Source organism: Etheostoma cragini, chromosome 11, assembly GCF_013103735.1.
Source record: "Etheostoma cragini isolate CJK2018 chromosome 11, CSU_Ecrag_1.0, whole genome shotgun sequence".
NCBI classification, from domain to species: domain Eukaryota; kingdom Metazoa; phylum Chordata; class Actinopteri; order Perciformes; family Percidae; genus Etheostoma; species Etheostoma cragini.
The window spans coordinates 9,717,030-9,734,482 of NC_048417.1; the positions used below are offsets into that span (position 1 = coordinate 9,717,030).

Genomic DNA, 17,453 nt, shown 5'->3' on the forward strand with positions numbered 1-17,453 from the left:
TTCATTTTTGAAAATTACAGACGGTATTTTAGAAAATCCGCGGGGAGTGTTTGTTAGTTGTTGTTGTTTTTTTAAATGGCATTGAAATACATGTACCTGCACTGAAAAATGTCTATTAATAACAAGTCCAAAGACAAGATTACTGGGCACAATTATTATTGAATAAGGAGGAAAAAATCTGGAATGTGACTGTCTGTGGTGGAACAATAAGAATTAATGCATTGTGTCTCCTGGCTTTTGTTGGCCTCCAAATTAATTCCACCACTAGCTGTGCCACAGCAATTTTTTTGTTTCCGTGCTTGTAACCTGGGGTTCAGTCTGGGCAAAGATACAGGGTGTTCTCAAGAAAGCACACAGAGGCACCCCCTGCCATCAAAACACACCCATGTACACACTGACAACCACAGCCACAGAATAATGGATGGGAAACTAAAAGACAAATCAAAAGAAGGAAGGACAGCTTGTTTCTCCCCAAATGCCCAAAACCATGCCCTCTTCCCCATGTAGCTGAAGGTCGTGCTGTACTGTAACAGGAACTGCTTTGATGCTTGCCAAAATATCATTAAGAACTTTTTTTTCATATGATGATATTAAAACAGCTCCAATTAAAAAAATGTCTGCATATCTGGATAGGGATGGAGAGAGACACACACGCAGACAGACAGAGAAAAAGGACACACAAAAAGGCTCATTTTGAGAGACTGTCCAAAAGCTTTGAAAGCCTTTCATTTTGGACACGTGGAGTGCTCTGCTTGCTGATGCAGTCTTTAATCTGAAGTGAACAATGGCCAAATAGCAAAATGTCTTACGCAGGCAGTTTTTTTTTGGGGGGGGGGAGATTGTTTGTAATTTACCTTAAAATTAAGCAGGCCCACAGCGGTTTCCACAAAGGTGACCAGACGAATGGGTTCTGTCAGTGCCCGTCCTTTCAAGTTGTGCTGAAACCTGTCAACAAACTAAGCACACAGGGACAATCTTATGCACAACTCATTAACAACACCCACAGTATCTGTAAATAGAAAACAACGAGGCTCCAAACAATCACAATAAATTCATTTTGTTCTCGCTACTTTGTAAAGTCATTATCGTCACATTCATAACATATCCGTGCTGTGGTGGTACAGCTGCTGTTCTCTGCAGAATTTGCGGTTTTGAAAATACTTTTCTTAGACTTATGATCAGGATTGAATCCATTTGTTGTATTGTGGATAATATGCACGGATCTTTAAATGAAAATTCTATTACTGTATTTTTGTTCTAGTCATGTCTGCTCCTCTGTAGAAATTGTGGTTAAATGCAGCTGCCACCCTCGGTGGACTTATCAATGCAATATTAGTTACATGAATGAGAAAAACAGGAAACTCACACTGAGATACTGAGCTATTGAGTCAAGAGCAAATTTAAAAATTGGGAGAAGAAAATATTAAGCAGTAAAAATACGTAAATGATATGACACATCTTTCAAAATCCACTGTGGGGTAAGAGGCAGAGAGGAGAGAAAAGAAATCTTAAGGTGCAAAAACTCACTTATGTATGAATCTTGACACCTTTATTACCTGCACTGTTCCCATTTCAGTCCTTACTCAAAAACACATCAATGTGGGTTCAAATAGCGGAGAGAGCGAGCACAGGAGAGCAGCAACAAAAGCGGGTGAAATGAAATATTTTACAATATCACCAGGGTTCCCCCTTCGTCTGAAGTCTTCTGCTCTACCTTCTTTCACAGGATCCGCACAACTACAGCATGTGCTCCCCTGAGAGGGTATGCACATGTAAATGCACACATGCACACACGAGCACATGCATACACAGGGCAAACCAAAGAAGAAACAAAATACAGAAAAGGAGAGAAGAAACAAGATTTGGGATGTCTTTGAGTATGTTTTACTCCTACATTATTCTGTTTCCCCCCCATGGCAGGAAACAGGGAGACTTGAGCAACAATCATACTGTGATGTGACACTTTGCTGAGGCCTTTATTCTGCACGGCTCCTGCTAATATGCAAGCTCACCTAAGTAAGGCTTTAAAACCAAGTTTAATTCTTTGAAGACCAAAGCATTTACATTTTTTTCCAACAGACCAGTTCACAGCTAGCCCTGGACTGCCAGTGGGGTAGCCCAAATTCCAAAATCTATCATCTGGAAACACACAAAAGCCCCCTCCGTCAGATATTTCCTTTCAAAGCCAGTCAAAAAAAAAGGGGTGGGGGGGGGAGAAAAGAAGAAGGCGTAAAAACTCAGGGTAGAAATATCTAACTCCATGTCCCTCCTTCCTCTCCTTTTTCTCACTCCCTCTTTGACACACCAGGAAAAAGACAGATATAAATAACCTCAGGTATAGCACTGCTATTTTTCTAAATGAAGAGCAAAACAACCCCTGTGCTTGCACTCACCACTCTTGTTCTCAAAACTGAAAGAGTGGGCCTCCATTGAAGGATTTCATAAAAAATAGGGGCAATTTTAATCATCTCTCCATTCAATCTCAGTTGGGTAAATCATATCTGAGAGATTTGCATAAATACAAACCATCAAAGACTTTTCATCTTCAAAGAGGTTTTCAAGACCCAATAGGCTTTGTACTGTAATCATCTGAGGTCACAACCCTGTGGGAGCAGGGCTGCTATGGTAACATAAAAACTAACGCTGGGGGCTTAGCATAATATCCCCCCTCCTTCGCAAACACAGGAAGGGGTGGGGGGGTCCGATCAGGGAGTGTGAAAAGAGGGTGTAGATAAACCTATTTCTGTGACAGAGGAAAGTAGATAGATATGGCCCGTTGTGGCAAAATCTAGCTGATATTACACACAGAGATTACCACCACGACACTGTGCCACGCAAACCCTGACAAGGCCACGGCGAGCCGAGCAGGCTGTTTGGATTCTGCTGCAGGAAAACTAATGACAGCGCAATGACACGCCGCTGGCTAAAGAGCCTCCTAGCCTCTCTGATTACATGTTTCTGTCCTGCTGTATTCTCCTCTTCAGCTATTATACACTTTTGAGGGCCTGATGTATTACACTGCATAAGAGGTACTATAGTGCTTGTTGATTGTTCCTTTGGAGCACACAGCAACCATTAGCTGCCAATGGCTCTCAAAACTAGGGCCCTTTGAGATGTTATTCACTACTGAATTAAAAAAGTAAAAGAAAGAAAAAAGACAAAATAACACTTCTTCTTGCCATTCAAAGCCATGCTACAAACAAGCCCTCTGACAATTTCACCACCCAATCATGAAAAGAGAAGGAGGGAGGGATAGAGCTAGATAAAGGAGGCTATAGTGGGACAAGTTTCAATTAATTTTCTTCAAAAGGGGGCCAGATTAAATGTTTCCGGCCTGCTGAAGTGTTCATTTCACAGAGGGGAAGCGGAGAAAGAGATGAGGGGAGGAGACAGGAGGAGGAGTAGAGGAGGAGGAGCGGGACAGGGTGCGATTCTTTCGGTCCCAGTGCACACCAAATAGTGTGGTGGGCAAAGAATGCACACGGCTCCGAATCTGTGTGAGAATTGTCCTCAGACAAAGGAGGGAGTTCCGCCTGTTATAGCCCAATAAGGCCTGTCAGTCACACAAGGGCTGGGGGAGAGGAGAAAGGCAGAGCTAAAGGTTTCCACACAAAGAGAAACAAGCAAGTCCATCTTTTAGCGACAAATCAGTCTGGAAGTTCCTTTGCTAATATCAATAAAAAAAGAGAGAAAAATAAACAAGTGAGGGAATTACTGCGCTGCCTTACAAGAGTGGAGAAAATCAGACATACGCTTACAACGCAGACGTATGAATGCGCACACAAAAAAAGCAAGTGTAAAGAAGACACAGAGAAAGTTTGAGGGACAAGATTAGCTGAGCATACATGAATGAATGAATGAATGTCCTATCCAGAGCTAGAGACTGTTTCAGGAGCACACATGCACCTGCGGATGCAGAGACACGCAGACAAACACACCGTAAAACCAATGTAAAAACTGATTTACAGAGCACTCAGCGTTTTTGCTACAAAGCTTTAGTATGACAGAACAAATACATGAGCAGGCAATTGCTTAATCATTTTATAGCTCCCAAAGGACTGACTGTGATTTACAGCATAAAAATATTACTAATAACAGTGGATGTTTTTCAAAAAAAAAAAAAAGAAATAAGGAAAATGAATGCAGAATAATATTGACTTAAGTGAGGAAAAGTAGCAAAGGGAGAAACAGCTGAGCTTAGGGAGAGAATTAGTGAACACCTGTCAGCAATTATACTTGGAAGAAAGAAAGGGCAGCAGGAAATAGATGTGTTCTAATTAAAAACACTAGTTAAAAACTTCCTGCTCTTGCCCCAAGACCATGTATGAGAGAGAGAGAGTGTGTGTGTGTGTGTGTGTGTTTGTGTGTGTGTGTGTGTGTGTGTGTGTGTATGCACATAGAAACACAGAGAAAAGCCAGACAAAACACCCTCCTTTCAACCCTCTATCTTTTCTAAAATAATCTAAATGTCTCCTCTTGTGTTATCACCAGGACACACTTTTAAATGTGTGTAGCCTGACACAATTATAAAAGCTTAAAAAATGCTCAGGTAGTGGCCGGATTGGCTCAGTTGGTAGAGCAGGCGCACATTTACGTGGAGGTTTATGCCTCTCTCTCCCCTTTCTCACCTAGCTGTCCTGTCCATTAAAAAAGTGGAAAAGTCGCCAAAAAATAATCTTTAAAATAAAAAAAGGCTCAGGTAAACTGCTTGAGTGTATGCAACGAGAGAGATAAAGTATTTAGCTAAAAGTACTTCAGTACAGCACCTTTACAGTGAATTCAGACACAAACAGTGAAAGGGGCAGACAGTAACCTGGTTTCTCCTGTTAAGGGAACCATATGGAGCTGATCAGAACGGCGTGCATTAATGATGTCACTGTCTCCTGACCTTTAAGGACCTGACATCCGTACAGCGCCCCTTTATAGAAAGCCAGAGTGATGGCCAAGCCCAGACAAACACCTCTTGACTGGAGCACACACCTAGTTAGAATGGAGAACATTGCAATTGATAAAAACAACAATTGGGAACAATATTAGTGGGCAATGCACAGCAATTGTTTAACAGTTTGTGTGCAATTCAACATCCATTGTAAGAATGCAAAAGCTTGTGATATTTTCCCTCACATCTGGTCTATCAGGTTGTGATACATGTATGAAGACTGTTAGTCAGAGACGTGACAGGTGATCTTTAAGTACAATGTATAAGGCAACTGGATTTGCTTTACTCACTTGCTTTTGAAATTGCAAAACAAACCAATGTGATCTTCCTCGTACACAACTGACAACAAAGCCTTTCGACTTAATATTCAAGAATATTCAAAGGTGAGCAAGAATAAGGGATTCATGCACATACATGTTGGCGGCATATTTTGTTTTACACATCATACCAGTCTGGCTGAGTGCTTTAAGTTTGATTAAATTAACTCTTAGCCACAATGGACACTGTTCAAGGCAGTTTCCAGTAAGTTCAGCACCAGCAAAAGGCACGGTTGTGTTGTTAAAGAGAGCTATCAGGCTTCTGAAGCTAATCTGAAGAAATGTCATCCGTTTCTTGAGCAGCAGCCAAGAAAAACACTCCGTCTGTCCCCGAGTCCTGCCACAGGGATTGATTCCCACTTTTACTGGGAAATGGAAAAGTTTGTTATGATTGCTTTGAAGATTCCCGTGGTTTCCTCTTACTTCATGAGTTTGTGCAAGAGCTGCACTGTGTTTTTTAAAACACAACCAGAGGTGAAAGAGAGAAAAGTCAAGGGTATTTTTCAGTTTTGTTCCTTTTTTTTTTTTTTTTTACATAAATTGCAACTTGGGGTTTTGTTTCATTAGGAAGTGGTTACATTTCGTTCATTCATTTGTGGTCTGATTACTCCATTCAGCCTTCTTTGACTTGAAAAACTACAGAAGCATTTATAAGGTGAGCCGATGTCTTGAACTTACCCACTGTACCTCCTGCATGTCCTCCACTTTGGGCAACATGATAGCAGGAGGGAGAACCTCAGCCTGCAGGATGACCTGCAGGTCAGCCTCAGCTAAGCCACTGGACACCGAGTTCACCCTCACACACTTCTCCGTCCGGCCCAGGTCCAGTTCCGCTAACATACTGGAAATGGTCTCCCTGGCCTCTGTCTGTGTACAGGAACAGAAACCACATCATTATTTCATGTGAAGCATCTGGTCAGGCTGCACTTTTAAAATCACCAATAAATGACTTTTAAAGATTCAAAACGTACATTTTGAAAGCTTGTTACTGTGAGAAATGAATAGAAGAATATATGGGAAAAAAACTACATGGAACAAAAAATAAAAGGTTGAAAACTGGAGATTTGGTCTTGCTCCATTGAAAATTTACAAGAAAAAACATTGATGGATGCAAATCAGTTCCATGCACCAAAATAGTACTGGATAAATTGTTGAATGCAATAAAAGTCAAATTTCCCCTCAAGGAAATGTGGCTACATAAATTAGATTGACCATTAAGCATGATCATAAAAATACACACACATTGCAGACACAAATGATTTGTCATACGTGTGGGCGGTTGACAAAGCCAATCTAGAATAAATAATATGAAGATGAAATGTTAACATATAAAAAAATAAAAAAACACCTGCACTCTCCCCTTACTGCAGTTTATCAATATACAGTATGCTACAAATCCACACAAAATACGCTGCACACTCAACTTTGCTCTCTCAATGCAGGCATTGTATGAGCTGAGCAGGAAGAGAGATGAAGAGGATGTTAAAAAAAAAAAAAGAAGAAAAAAAACAAAATCAAAAAGATGCCTACAGTCCTAACTTCTATCAGTAACACAGTAGCACACGCCGCTTTATTAAAACCAGATGCTGGACTACGGGAATGAAGAGAAAGAAGAGGCTAGTGAGAAGAGCGAGGCTGGGAGAAATGTGGTCCGAGTTAAGCAGCATGAGGAAACGGTAGCTTAGGAGTTGTCAGGTCGGATCAGAGGCTGGAGCCTTTGAGAGAGAGAGAGTGTGTGTGTGTGTGTGTGTGTGTGTGTGTGTGTGTGTGTGTGTGGGGGTGTGTGTGTGTGTGGGGGTGTTGGGGAGATGCTCAGATATTGGGGGACCTCTCTCTCAAATAAAAAATACTCTTAAACTGACACTGAGTAGAATATCTAAACAGGCTGTTCATTAGAAGACCGATCTCAGAAGTGATGTGGGTGTGTGCATAAAAAAGAAATTGTAGACAGATATAACATGGAGAGCCCATACATCACAACCTCTTGTAAAAACTAAAGTGGACTACAGTCAATAGGTTCAGTTGTATGAGAGCTGTCTCTCAAGGGTCACGGGACAGCTTCTGAGACAAAACAGCCCTCGCTCTGATCTCCTGGAATGCAGAACTGTACTTGATATTACGAACACCCCTCCAGTATCAATAAAATATGGTATCAAAGTACATATCAAAGATTTGCTCGGATTTAATAGGGGTCATGAGCGGGCTGGACTGCTGTGTGTCATCTATGTCTGTCTTTCACCTCATTGAATGAGACAAGAGGGATTGTCACACCATATGATGAAGCACTGTGATCTTTGACTAAGTTTTGCTTTAACCTCTCTGTTACTCTGGCTTATTTTTGCTCCCAAAGGCCAAGATAGACCTGTAACTGTACCCTGGTAACTTAAAACGGATGGAGCGATTTACGCAGACATAATTCACTATTCATAAACCTGCTACTTGGTGGATTAAATTCTGTCTGTCCCTCCCCAGTTCTTGGTGACTGCAGAAAATTGATCTGTGTGAACCGTTGGTTGCCTCATAATGTCAGGAGTCACACTAATCCCTGACCAAACTAAATAAATAGCGATTGAGAAATTATGAAATAGCATGGTTTATAACATTCACATATCAAATAGACTGGAGAGGGCCGAGTCTCCCGCTCCAACCTCAGCCTGATACTAGCAGCCTGCATGTATAAAATCCTTTTAATGTAACCAGAGACCGCTCATCGCAAGGATTGTCTCCTGTATTTTTCTCTTTTTGCAAAGGTATTTCTAAAACCATGAAGCCATGAATGGCTAAGGAGAAGGCCAGATCACTGTGCACTGTTCTTTTATCTCCTTATCTCTCCGTAAAGTAAGAGAGAGATATTATTACGCCAGACACCTTGACCCCTATGAGTTCTGCTACTCGGAGCTTGAATAAAGCCCTTTGAAAAAGGAGATATTCTACATTAATGGACAGCCATCCAACAAGTTGCTTCAAAGCTCCCTCCCCAATCACCTGGTGTCCCATGGAGAGCTCGCCCCAATGTCAGCTCCATTCCTCTTTGATTCCCCTCCATCATCTTCATCATTAGAAGCTGACACACAGGCAGGCAAGCGGGCGAGCAGTTGGCCATGCAGGCAGGGCCTTCGAATGCATAGATGCACACAAGAACCTTTTCAAAGGCAGAGAGGCTGACCTTCCAAAGAGCGAGGTCAGCTCCTTAACACACAGTCTGAGCCTCGACGCTCAGGATCCTACAGAGTGCTGTGTATACGTGACACAGCATGGCTACTGCCTTGTAGACACCACATCAGACTGTTGCGTCCAAACTGATGTGTGTACAGTCCACAGTGGGACAGCCTTCCTCTCCAGGATCAGATCATGGATGTCCAGCTCTGCCATCATGCAACGTCAAACATCGCCTCTGGACAGACTCTGGGTGTAAACTCACACTCCCTGTCCCTTTATTCAATTTAAATTAGATCGCAGGAAAATGCTTGTTACTGTATATGCTGGACAGAAAGGAGGAAAAATAAAAAAAGGTCTGCATGAAATGAAATGTGTAATGGAAAAGGCATAAAATGGGTAGATTCAATGTGTCTACAAATTAAAAGTTGTGGGTATCAATTGCCTGAGAAACAGCAAAACAGCAAAATACTAGCTGGGGTCTGATTACAAATCATATACAACATTAATAAGTCAGTGATTTCCGTCTCTCTGCATTCTCAAAAAACCACACTACTGTATGTAGAGCGTAACTTTTATCACTGACAAGGTGCCTTCAAACAGCATTGTGCTGTGTCTTTTATTCTGAAAGTGTATATATAGTCCTGTGTGAAAAGAGTGAGAAACAAAATGAGAGTAGGTTGTTTTTCCTTCTTTTAAACAAAAAAAATCCTTTTTAGAGCTGGCATTTTGCATCCTGCTGTGCATCTCGCGATGCCATTTAAAATGAGCTGTAGACTATCGCAGGTGAAGTCTGCCTGCCTGAAGTGTGACTGTGTACGCATTTGTTCCTCGGTTTTTGTCAGCGTGTGTGTGTGTTGGTGGTTGTGTGTAAGCAGGCTTCAAGTCATCGCGGATGGGTTTTGACAAGTGGCACGCTGCCCTACAGTAAGCTAGAGTGACATGACTGACTAATTCAGGCTACATTGATAACTGAGACGTAGCAGAAGAAGATTCAGGCCTTCACTCTTGTCAGTTGGAGACACACTGTGTTATCCGTTATCCTGTCAGGGCAGACAACAAGACATAACTAGCAGGATAGAGAAGAAGACATTTGTAAATAGTGAAACCTGCTTGTCATAGTTGGTCAAAACTGACAGCCAGAGGTGGAAGAACAAATCTAGTTATTACTCACTATTTGTTCACTTTAATTAGCTATGAAAAGCTCTAATTACAGCTCTTTGGTTACAGTTCATTACAAGCTGCACTGCAATGTGTTTTGGGGAAATTAATTCCCAAGGCTATGAATCCATTTTGATAGAAAAATGAAGGTAAGTTCCATCATTCAGTATCTTCACATATTTAATCTATTCTCTGCAGAATTACAATTATTTTGTTCATTAGTGATTATGCATCAGTTGGTTTCCTAGCGATTTATGTCTCATTTGCAAATCCCAGTACAGCTGTCTCCACCAGCATAGTCTGTCTAATTTACAGATGGCCCAGACTACTCTCAACAACTAAAAAAGGAATTATTACGCTTAACTTGTCATCTCTCAATTAGATTTCTTTTAAATCGATAATTAGCTTTCAGACTGTGATTAATTAAAATGATTATGATTATTATTATTATTATTATAATATTTAAGTGACTAACATTTGGCTGTATTTCTAAGCTTTAAAGTGCATGAGCTGTAGGTCATGACCCTATCAGGTATTACTAAATCTAGGCAGAACCATACATGATGTACTTCAAACAATATAAAGGTTTGCAGAGGCAACCCATGTCATTGGTAAAAAAAAATGTATTAACTTGGTGCCAATAAGTTAAAGAAGGTGTGAAAAAAAAACAAGTGAAATGCAAACATGTGTCTTGAGCCCACATGTGAAAAGTACAACTAATTACATGACAACAAATGGCCTATGAAACATGAATTTGCATTGAAAGTAATAGAAAACAATAGGGTTTCAAATAGCTAGCTGGGGTCTGATAACGTCAACGTGCCCTACCATTAAGACAGAAAATTTAATTTAAGTAAAATTCTTGCAAACTAAGAAGAAGTATAGCATTGCCGTGCAGCAACATCTGCTCCATTTCTTTCCTCCTCCTCCAATTCTTTAAAGTTTGTTTCTCCTCGTCGCCTTCTCCATCATCACTCCTCCTACTGGGGTTACACTCAGAGTGTTGCGTTGCGCAGCCCACGTAGCACAGAGCGTTGCGGGCTGCGGCTCTGCCAGTGAAAACACAAGAGTGTAACAGGATAATGCGAGAGGGAGAGAGGGCCTCTCTGTTCTCTACAGCTCAGCATTTTCCGATCCCTCGCTCGGCCTCAATCCTCACCCTTAACCCGCGGTATTTGGTTCAGCTGTATTAGTGTGTGTATCAAAAGTTCCTCAAAAATCGTGAGAAAAGCTCAAATGTAATCTATGACCTGTATTGATATCTAAAAAGATGTGTGACATGAGAATAAATGTTTAAAACTTTCACTTCTTTAAATCCCTCCACTTTCTGTGTGATCCAACAACGGACAAGCCCTCTACAAACCTGAGCAACGAATAGCTAATCAGTGCGCTGTCATCACTCGCTTCTGCACCCTGACTTCTCGTTTGCCGATCGTACCCTCCCAAAGGACTCCAATCGATACCTGACACATGACACTTAACACACACATACACTGTGACAGACAGTGAGGTATTTGAATAGTTTCTGATCTGGCTGGGACAGGGTCTATTTTCTGGCTGAGTGGCTCACATCCCGTTTGTGAGTCTCTCTCTCTCGAGTCTCCTGGGTCCTCTGGGGTGTTGAGCGTGCAAGTATACAAGCACACGCACACAATAACATGTATATACTGTACACGGATGTAAATACACACACACAGTGACACACACTAAACACAAATGTTCAGTATTCATAATTCAACCGGCTAACATTATTTCCCAGGAGTTCTTTCTGTCAAGAGTTTAGTCATTTGAATCCACTTAAATGGAGAGCAGATCTTTTAGTGTCCTCTGGAATAACACAGTGAGCATTGAACTGAGGTCATGCATCAGTTGACAGTTGGCTGCATAATTTATGTTAAGTTGAAAATCTCTGGTGTCAGACACAGTTCATGCATAGACCATGGCTCACATATTGACTGCGCTACAGCCAGAAAAAGTTAATCGGCCGTAATATCTTCCCACATCTTCACACAGCTGCTCTCACGTAACTACAAACGTCCATCTCCGGACAGTGGGCACAACCACCTGACATAAGGTTAAACAGTCAGGGTTAACAACTTTATGAAAGAACCTTTACCACAAGTACCCATCAGTTTCTCAGTCGCAAATGAAAGAACTCAAAGCAAAAGTAACAGAGAATGCCTTTTAGGAGAAGAATTGGAAACATTCCCAATGACAAGTAAAAAAAACCTTTGAATTAGCTGTGAAATTGTCAACTCAGACCAGATGCAATCTTGACCCATAATCGCCTTTTCTTGCATAAGAAGTTACCGTTAACTACAAGGGGTACATGACACCTGTAACTTAGAATACAACAGACCTGCAATAATTGCTACCTTTTTGAAGGTTGTTATTCTTTGTCGAGATTGTGGCAAAGTGCTGATTCAATCTGTGTTTATTCAACCAACTAATGGCTCAAGTTGCTGCATAGGACTGCATGTTGCCCCTTCATGTCTGACCAGGAAGATTGTTAAAAATTATTGGTACTGTCACTAGCTTTCATAAACATGCAGTATAACTTACCTATTGTTATAGGCAGGTAATACAATAATGTAATTAATGAAAAGAATTACATACAATTAACATCTGTAATCTCTGTTTTTGCATCAATGTACTCATGAAACTGTAAATTCTAGTGAGTGACATGTTTCCGGCTTCCACGTGGGCCCAATAATAATTCATTAAGTTATTTTAGATGGTGTATACACCTTCAGTTAAACAAATAGTATATAAACTAAGTTAAAGCACTAACCAATAGTCCTGCTTCTTCATGTTCAGTGAAGGCAGGAGACTGGTCCTTACTGGTCATACTTAGACGGCAGACGGCATGTGCTTGCGTGCATGTGCATTTGTGTGTATACGGCTGTCCATGTGTGTCTATATGTGCACACTTGCCTGTGTGTGCATGTTTGTGTTCTGCATGTCTTGTGTATTTGCAGGGGCGTGCCGGTGTGTAAGAGGTGCTCCCCGTTGTGTCGGCCGTGCCACCATGCCATCTGGAGAGGAAATCGAGTGTGAAGTACAGTATAGTTTGGGACCAAGCTCCGTGGCAGCGGCTCAGCAGTTAGTTCATTAGTTCCAAACTTCCTGGGATTAGGGGAGAATCTCTGCGGCAGGGAGGCAGGGGGGAGTCATGGAAGATGGAGGGACCCATGTGGGGAAAAGAGAGGGCGAGAGAGAAACGCCAGGAGGAATACTGGACCATAGGGCATTAAAAGACAGAGAGAACATGAGAGAAAGAGAGATAAACAATCTTAACCCTGAGGACCCTGGCAAGGGGAGATGAGCGAGAGAGAGGGAAAATGAAAGAACAAGACAGCAAGGGAGAGAGGAGGAGAGAGGACAGGTGTAGCCGTCAGTTCCGCTCCGGGGTTTCAACCTGCCCTCCCTCTTCCTCCACCCCACTGATCATACAGATATGATGATATGTGTAAGAGTGTTAGAGCAGTCAGCCTTGTCTTTCCTCCCCTCTCTCTCTCTCTCCTCCTCCTTCTTCTCTCCCCTCTGGGTCTGTGGTGACAGTTAGCAAGCTCTGGGTGGCTCCTACCCTTTACTCCTTTTCTCATCTCCCTGCCTCGTAAGCAGCCAGCATTACTGCCAAAATGGAACGCAGACATTTTTGGAGTCAAAGCGGCAGGTAATTAAAGCGGGCGCTGCCGGATTTCAATTTTCAAGGGGAGGGGGTGGACTGACCTTCATGGCGTACCGTTTTGTCATGAATATCCTTCCCTGTTTTAAGGTGAATGTGACAGATAATGAAAAGAATACATTAATGAAGAAAGAATAGGATGGTTGTGGGCAGTAGCCCCATTTGAGGCCCATCCATGCACCCGGTAACTAACCTCGCATCTCACCTAAGCCTTTGTTGCCTTTACCAAAACAGTGGTTCAGGATGGCATTTACCAAGCAAAGTCTCTGCTTTGCTCCCTTTCAGTGATTTGTTTTTGATTCAGTTGGCCCCTGAACAGATCTTAATCTGGCATTCTAGGAGGTCAGGTTATGGGTAATATTTTAAAATTACCATCAAGGGCTCTAAATTTAGTGTCAAAAATTTGCTGGGTATTCAGCTGGGTATTTACTGACAGAAGTCCAGTGACCAGCAACATGTGAGCAGCAACATGTGAATCTGATTTGCATGAAGTTTGGCAATGTAAGATGTGTATATTCAATTTATTTGGCAGTTGTTTTGGTCCAACACGACTTACAATAAGTGCTTTAAAACTCTAAAAGTAACACAAAATACAAATAGTAATATATACAATAATAGTAATACAAAAAGTGCAAGCATTCCAAATTAACACTTTCAAAGATTTTAAAAACCTACATTGCAACTGCACGGCATCTTGATGCATGGCTGTACATACACTGCACGGCATCTGGATTCTTGCAATATTATAAGAACACGCGATAATCACATTTCACCCAAAAATCCATCTCGTCAGGCTTTGAGTAATGAGTTTTTGGTCCGGACCAATCAACATCATGTGATGAGCAACTGGCAGCGGCGGCAGTGGTTCAAGTGTGACAACACAAAGAGGCAACGTTCAAAACAGCAACGGCGGCTCCTAAAAAGGTTAGCCTAGATGCTGCACTAGCATAATTTATATCAGAACTGGAGAGTTTCTCTTTATCGAAAGAAGAGCAAAGAACGTTGTTTTCACCTGAAGAATTTGACAGACAGATGGTTCATCCAATCACTCGCCAGGTATTCTGCCCTTCGCTTGCCCTTTACTAAACTGTTTCCAATGACGACTATTCAGGTGGATCAGTGTAACAAACCATTTTGTGCGTCAGGTTTGGCTCGGGCTTGTTTCTATTTCTTTTAACCAATCACAACAATCCTGGGCGGCACTAGACTGTTAGACTTAACAGGAACACCATAAAATAAGTTGCATGACTTCAAACACATTCTCGGTGCAGGCTTTTAGTAGATTTTAACATATGCATATTGAAGAGGGGCCGTAAATCCTTGGTAATACCCCCCTGTGTATGTAATAAAGAAGACAAGATTGTTTTGAAAATATAATTTTCAAAACATTGAAAAAAGTGAGAAAAAAAACTTGCCAAATTAATTTAAAAACGTTATAATTGTTCAAACCAAATCTTATCAGTATTCCTGAGACAGACAGACAGACAGACAGACAGACAGACACACAGACACAGACACACACACACACACACACACACACACACACACCTTAACGGAAGGTATAACTACACAACAACCCCCATGGATTTCCAATTGCCACAGTGGAGAAAGAAGCTGAGAGTGTGGGAAGTGAAGAAAGGGTGCCAGTAGGAAAGGTACATTATGCTACCGAGTAAATAACTAATTTCTATATTACATAGTATGACCTACAAACACATAATAGATTACAGGATTGTTGCACACTGTGTCTGCCTCTTTTAAAGCTATCATGAACCTATGGTGTCAAAACACTTTTTAGCCTGTGCTGTGAAGTGCTGATTTAGACAGATTAAAGAATGAGAAAGTAATGGGATGAGGTATTTGAGGTACAATACAATTTAAGAGAGGTAAGCCTGATGAGGGACAGGACATGATAATGTATTTTAGGGGAATAGAGCTGTGCTGTAGCTAATATTCTCCTTTATTTCAACAGAATGTACTATACCAAGGTCCCCCATACAAGTAAAACCCACCAGCTTATTCCTAACAGAGGAAAGCTCTTTGAAAAGGAGAGAACAAAATGAATCACATCATATTCAAAATTCACAATTTAATTTTTATTCCTGCACACTCAGACTTTAAACTTTAAAATTTGTAAGTAATGTGTTTTGTTTTATGTGAAATAAGTAAGTTGGTAAACAAAAATCAATAGGTTGGAGCGGGATACTTTTGTTGAAATAAGATAGAGACGTGGTCCTGTCACATCCTGACAGACTGACATCCACCATCTAAATTCTCCTCAAGCCTGAACGGCTGCTTCAGTGCTGCATTCCTCTCACATTTCCCCTCAAACACAAAATAAAGACACAAGCTCTGACATCCACCAACTCCATCATAGGGTCACAGTTTTAGCCTGTCAGTCACACAGGCCATCATCTTATTGTCTTTGTCTACTACAGGAACGGCCTCCAGCCATAACAATCATCTTTATTATCATGACTTAAAAACCTTTGTTAGTTAACTTTTTACCCGGGCCCCCTCTTTATCCCACTCTCCAATCACAATTTCATGGGCAGTTCAGCAGGGCCAATGGGGAAGCAGTGTGGGTGGGGGGAGAATGCTTTTAACCTGCTGCATCTGGTGCTTTCCCACTGCTCACCCAGTGGGACATGGTCACCTTGTTTTAAAAGGACTCTGATAGGGGGCCACCACTGCCTTTATACCATCATAATAGGGTGAAATGTGCTTGCTTTAAACATCTCACTTAGGTAGTTTGCCTTTCAGTGATTAAGACCAAGCACCTGTCTGAAGGAGGGAGATGGAATTAAAATCTGCCAGGATCACACAGCTGTGCAGGAGTGTTTGTGTGCTCCCTACTTGCTCATGAATAGGTCAGAACATACAAAGCTGCATTTCAATTAAACATGTCCATCTGTATATGTGTGTACCTTTTTACTGAGGGCCACACCATCCTCACAGTCCAAGACCGCACAGTCGACTTCCAGCGTGGCTAGTTTCATCAATTTTCGCTCATCATTGCCAGGGCAGTAGAGAACCGCCCTGCGGGGTATGTAGCGCAGCGAGGGTCCTGCCGAGTGATGGTGATAACGCCATGCTTTAGTATACGACTGCCAGGCTGCGGGCAGGAGCCAACCACTGTTCCTGTCAACACAATTATAAACATACATAAGCTAACGGTGACACACGGACATATACATGAGTTTGTGTACATTTCATAAATATACCCATTACTCCGTATCCAAAAATACACGTCTTTGGTGCATACATTACTCATGACAACACAAAGTATCATACAGAGCTAAGGGAAATGAACAAATAAAGGTTGCTGCTGCATTCATCTTCATAATATCTACAGTGTTTATATAATACGCAAGGATCCAGAAGGAGGCCTCTTCCTCTAGACTAAAGCGAAAGTTTGGAAACCTTTCATTTTGGGAGTTCTGTTTGCCCTTCAGCTGCCTATTGAAGTGGATGAGAGACGCTGACCTGTGCTTTGGCACCCTTTGTTGTGAACAAACTCACCCAAACACTGAGCTACTCATATGCTAATGTTGCCACGCTGCTAAATATCTAGGGAGGGCAGGAAGTGATTTAGTAGGGGTGTTAGCAGTGGTTGGAGCTGAGTCATGGAAAGATCTAGGTTTACGGAACCTAAAAGGCCAAATGTACCTACTACTACTACTACTACTACTACTATTATAGATGATTCTGCTCTAAACGTGACACTGACAAAATGGATCCACATAATTCAAATAATTAAACATTTGCAATGCCAATGATATTGTTGTGATGCATGCTCCTATATTTAGAAGCATTCATTTTCTAAGCAGCATGAGTAAGCAACTGTGTGATGCAGCAACCTGAAGTTATTCATGTTTTTCAGCTCAACAACATAAAAACACAAATGTACTTGGATTGCCACACAATGAAATGCCAGGTTGACCAGTTGTTGACATAGACACACCCACACAATTGTGTGCACCAATTATCACACTCATTGTACACACATCTTAATTATTTGTTCTGTCAATCTGGCCTCTGAAACTACTGGCCTTAATGAATAGCTAAATGTTTAGATCAGATGCATCTAATTACAGCAAGAAACAGTTTCTCCCACCACTAACTCTCAGTGGGTATCAGAAGCCCTTCTAGGGATCATATTTGTAATTAGTGTCTTTGCCAAAGGAAGACA

The 17,453-nt window shown here is 41.5% G+C and overlaps 1 protein-coding gene across 1 annotated transcript in view; it reads right to left on the reverse strand.

The window, feature by feature from the left end:
- Positions 1-17,453, reverse strand: part of clybl (citrate lyase beta like) — a 60,880-nt gene that overhangs the window by 8,829 nt on the left and 34,598 nt on the right. Inside the window, exons 2-4 of the mRNA XM_034884532.1 lie at positions 16,189-16,402; positions 5,935-6,123; positions 855-956 (exon numbers count right to left, since the gene is read on the reverse strand). Of these exons, the coding sequence (XP_034740423.1) occupies positions 855-956; positions 5,935-6,123; positions 16,189-16,402 (505 nt within the window). The remainder of the gene's footprint in view (positions 1-854; positions 957-5,934; positions 6,124-16,188; positions 16,403-17,453) is intronic.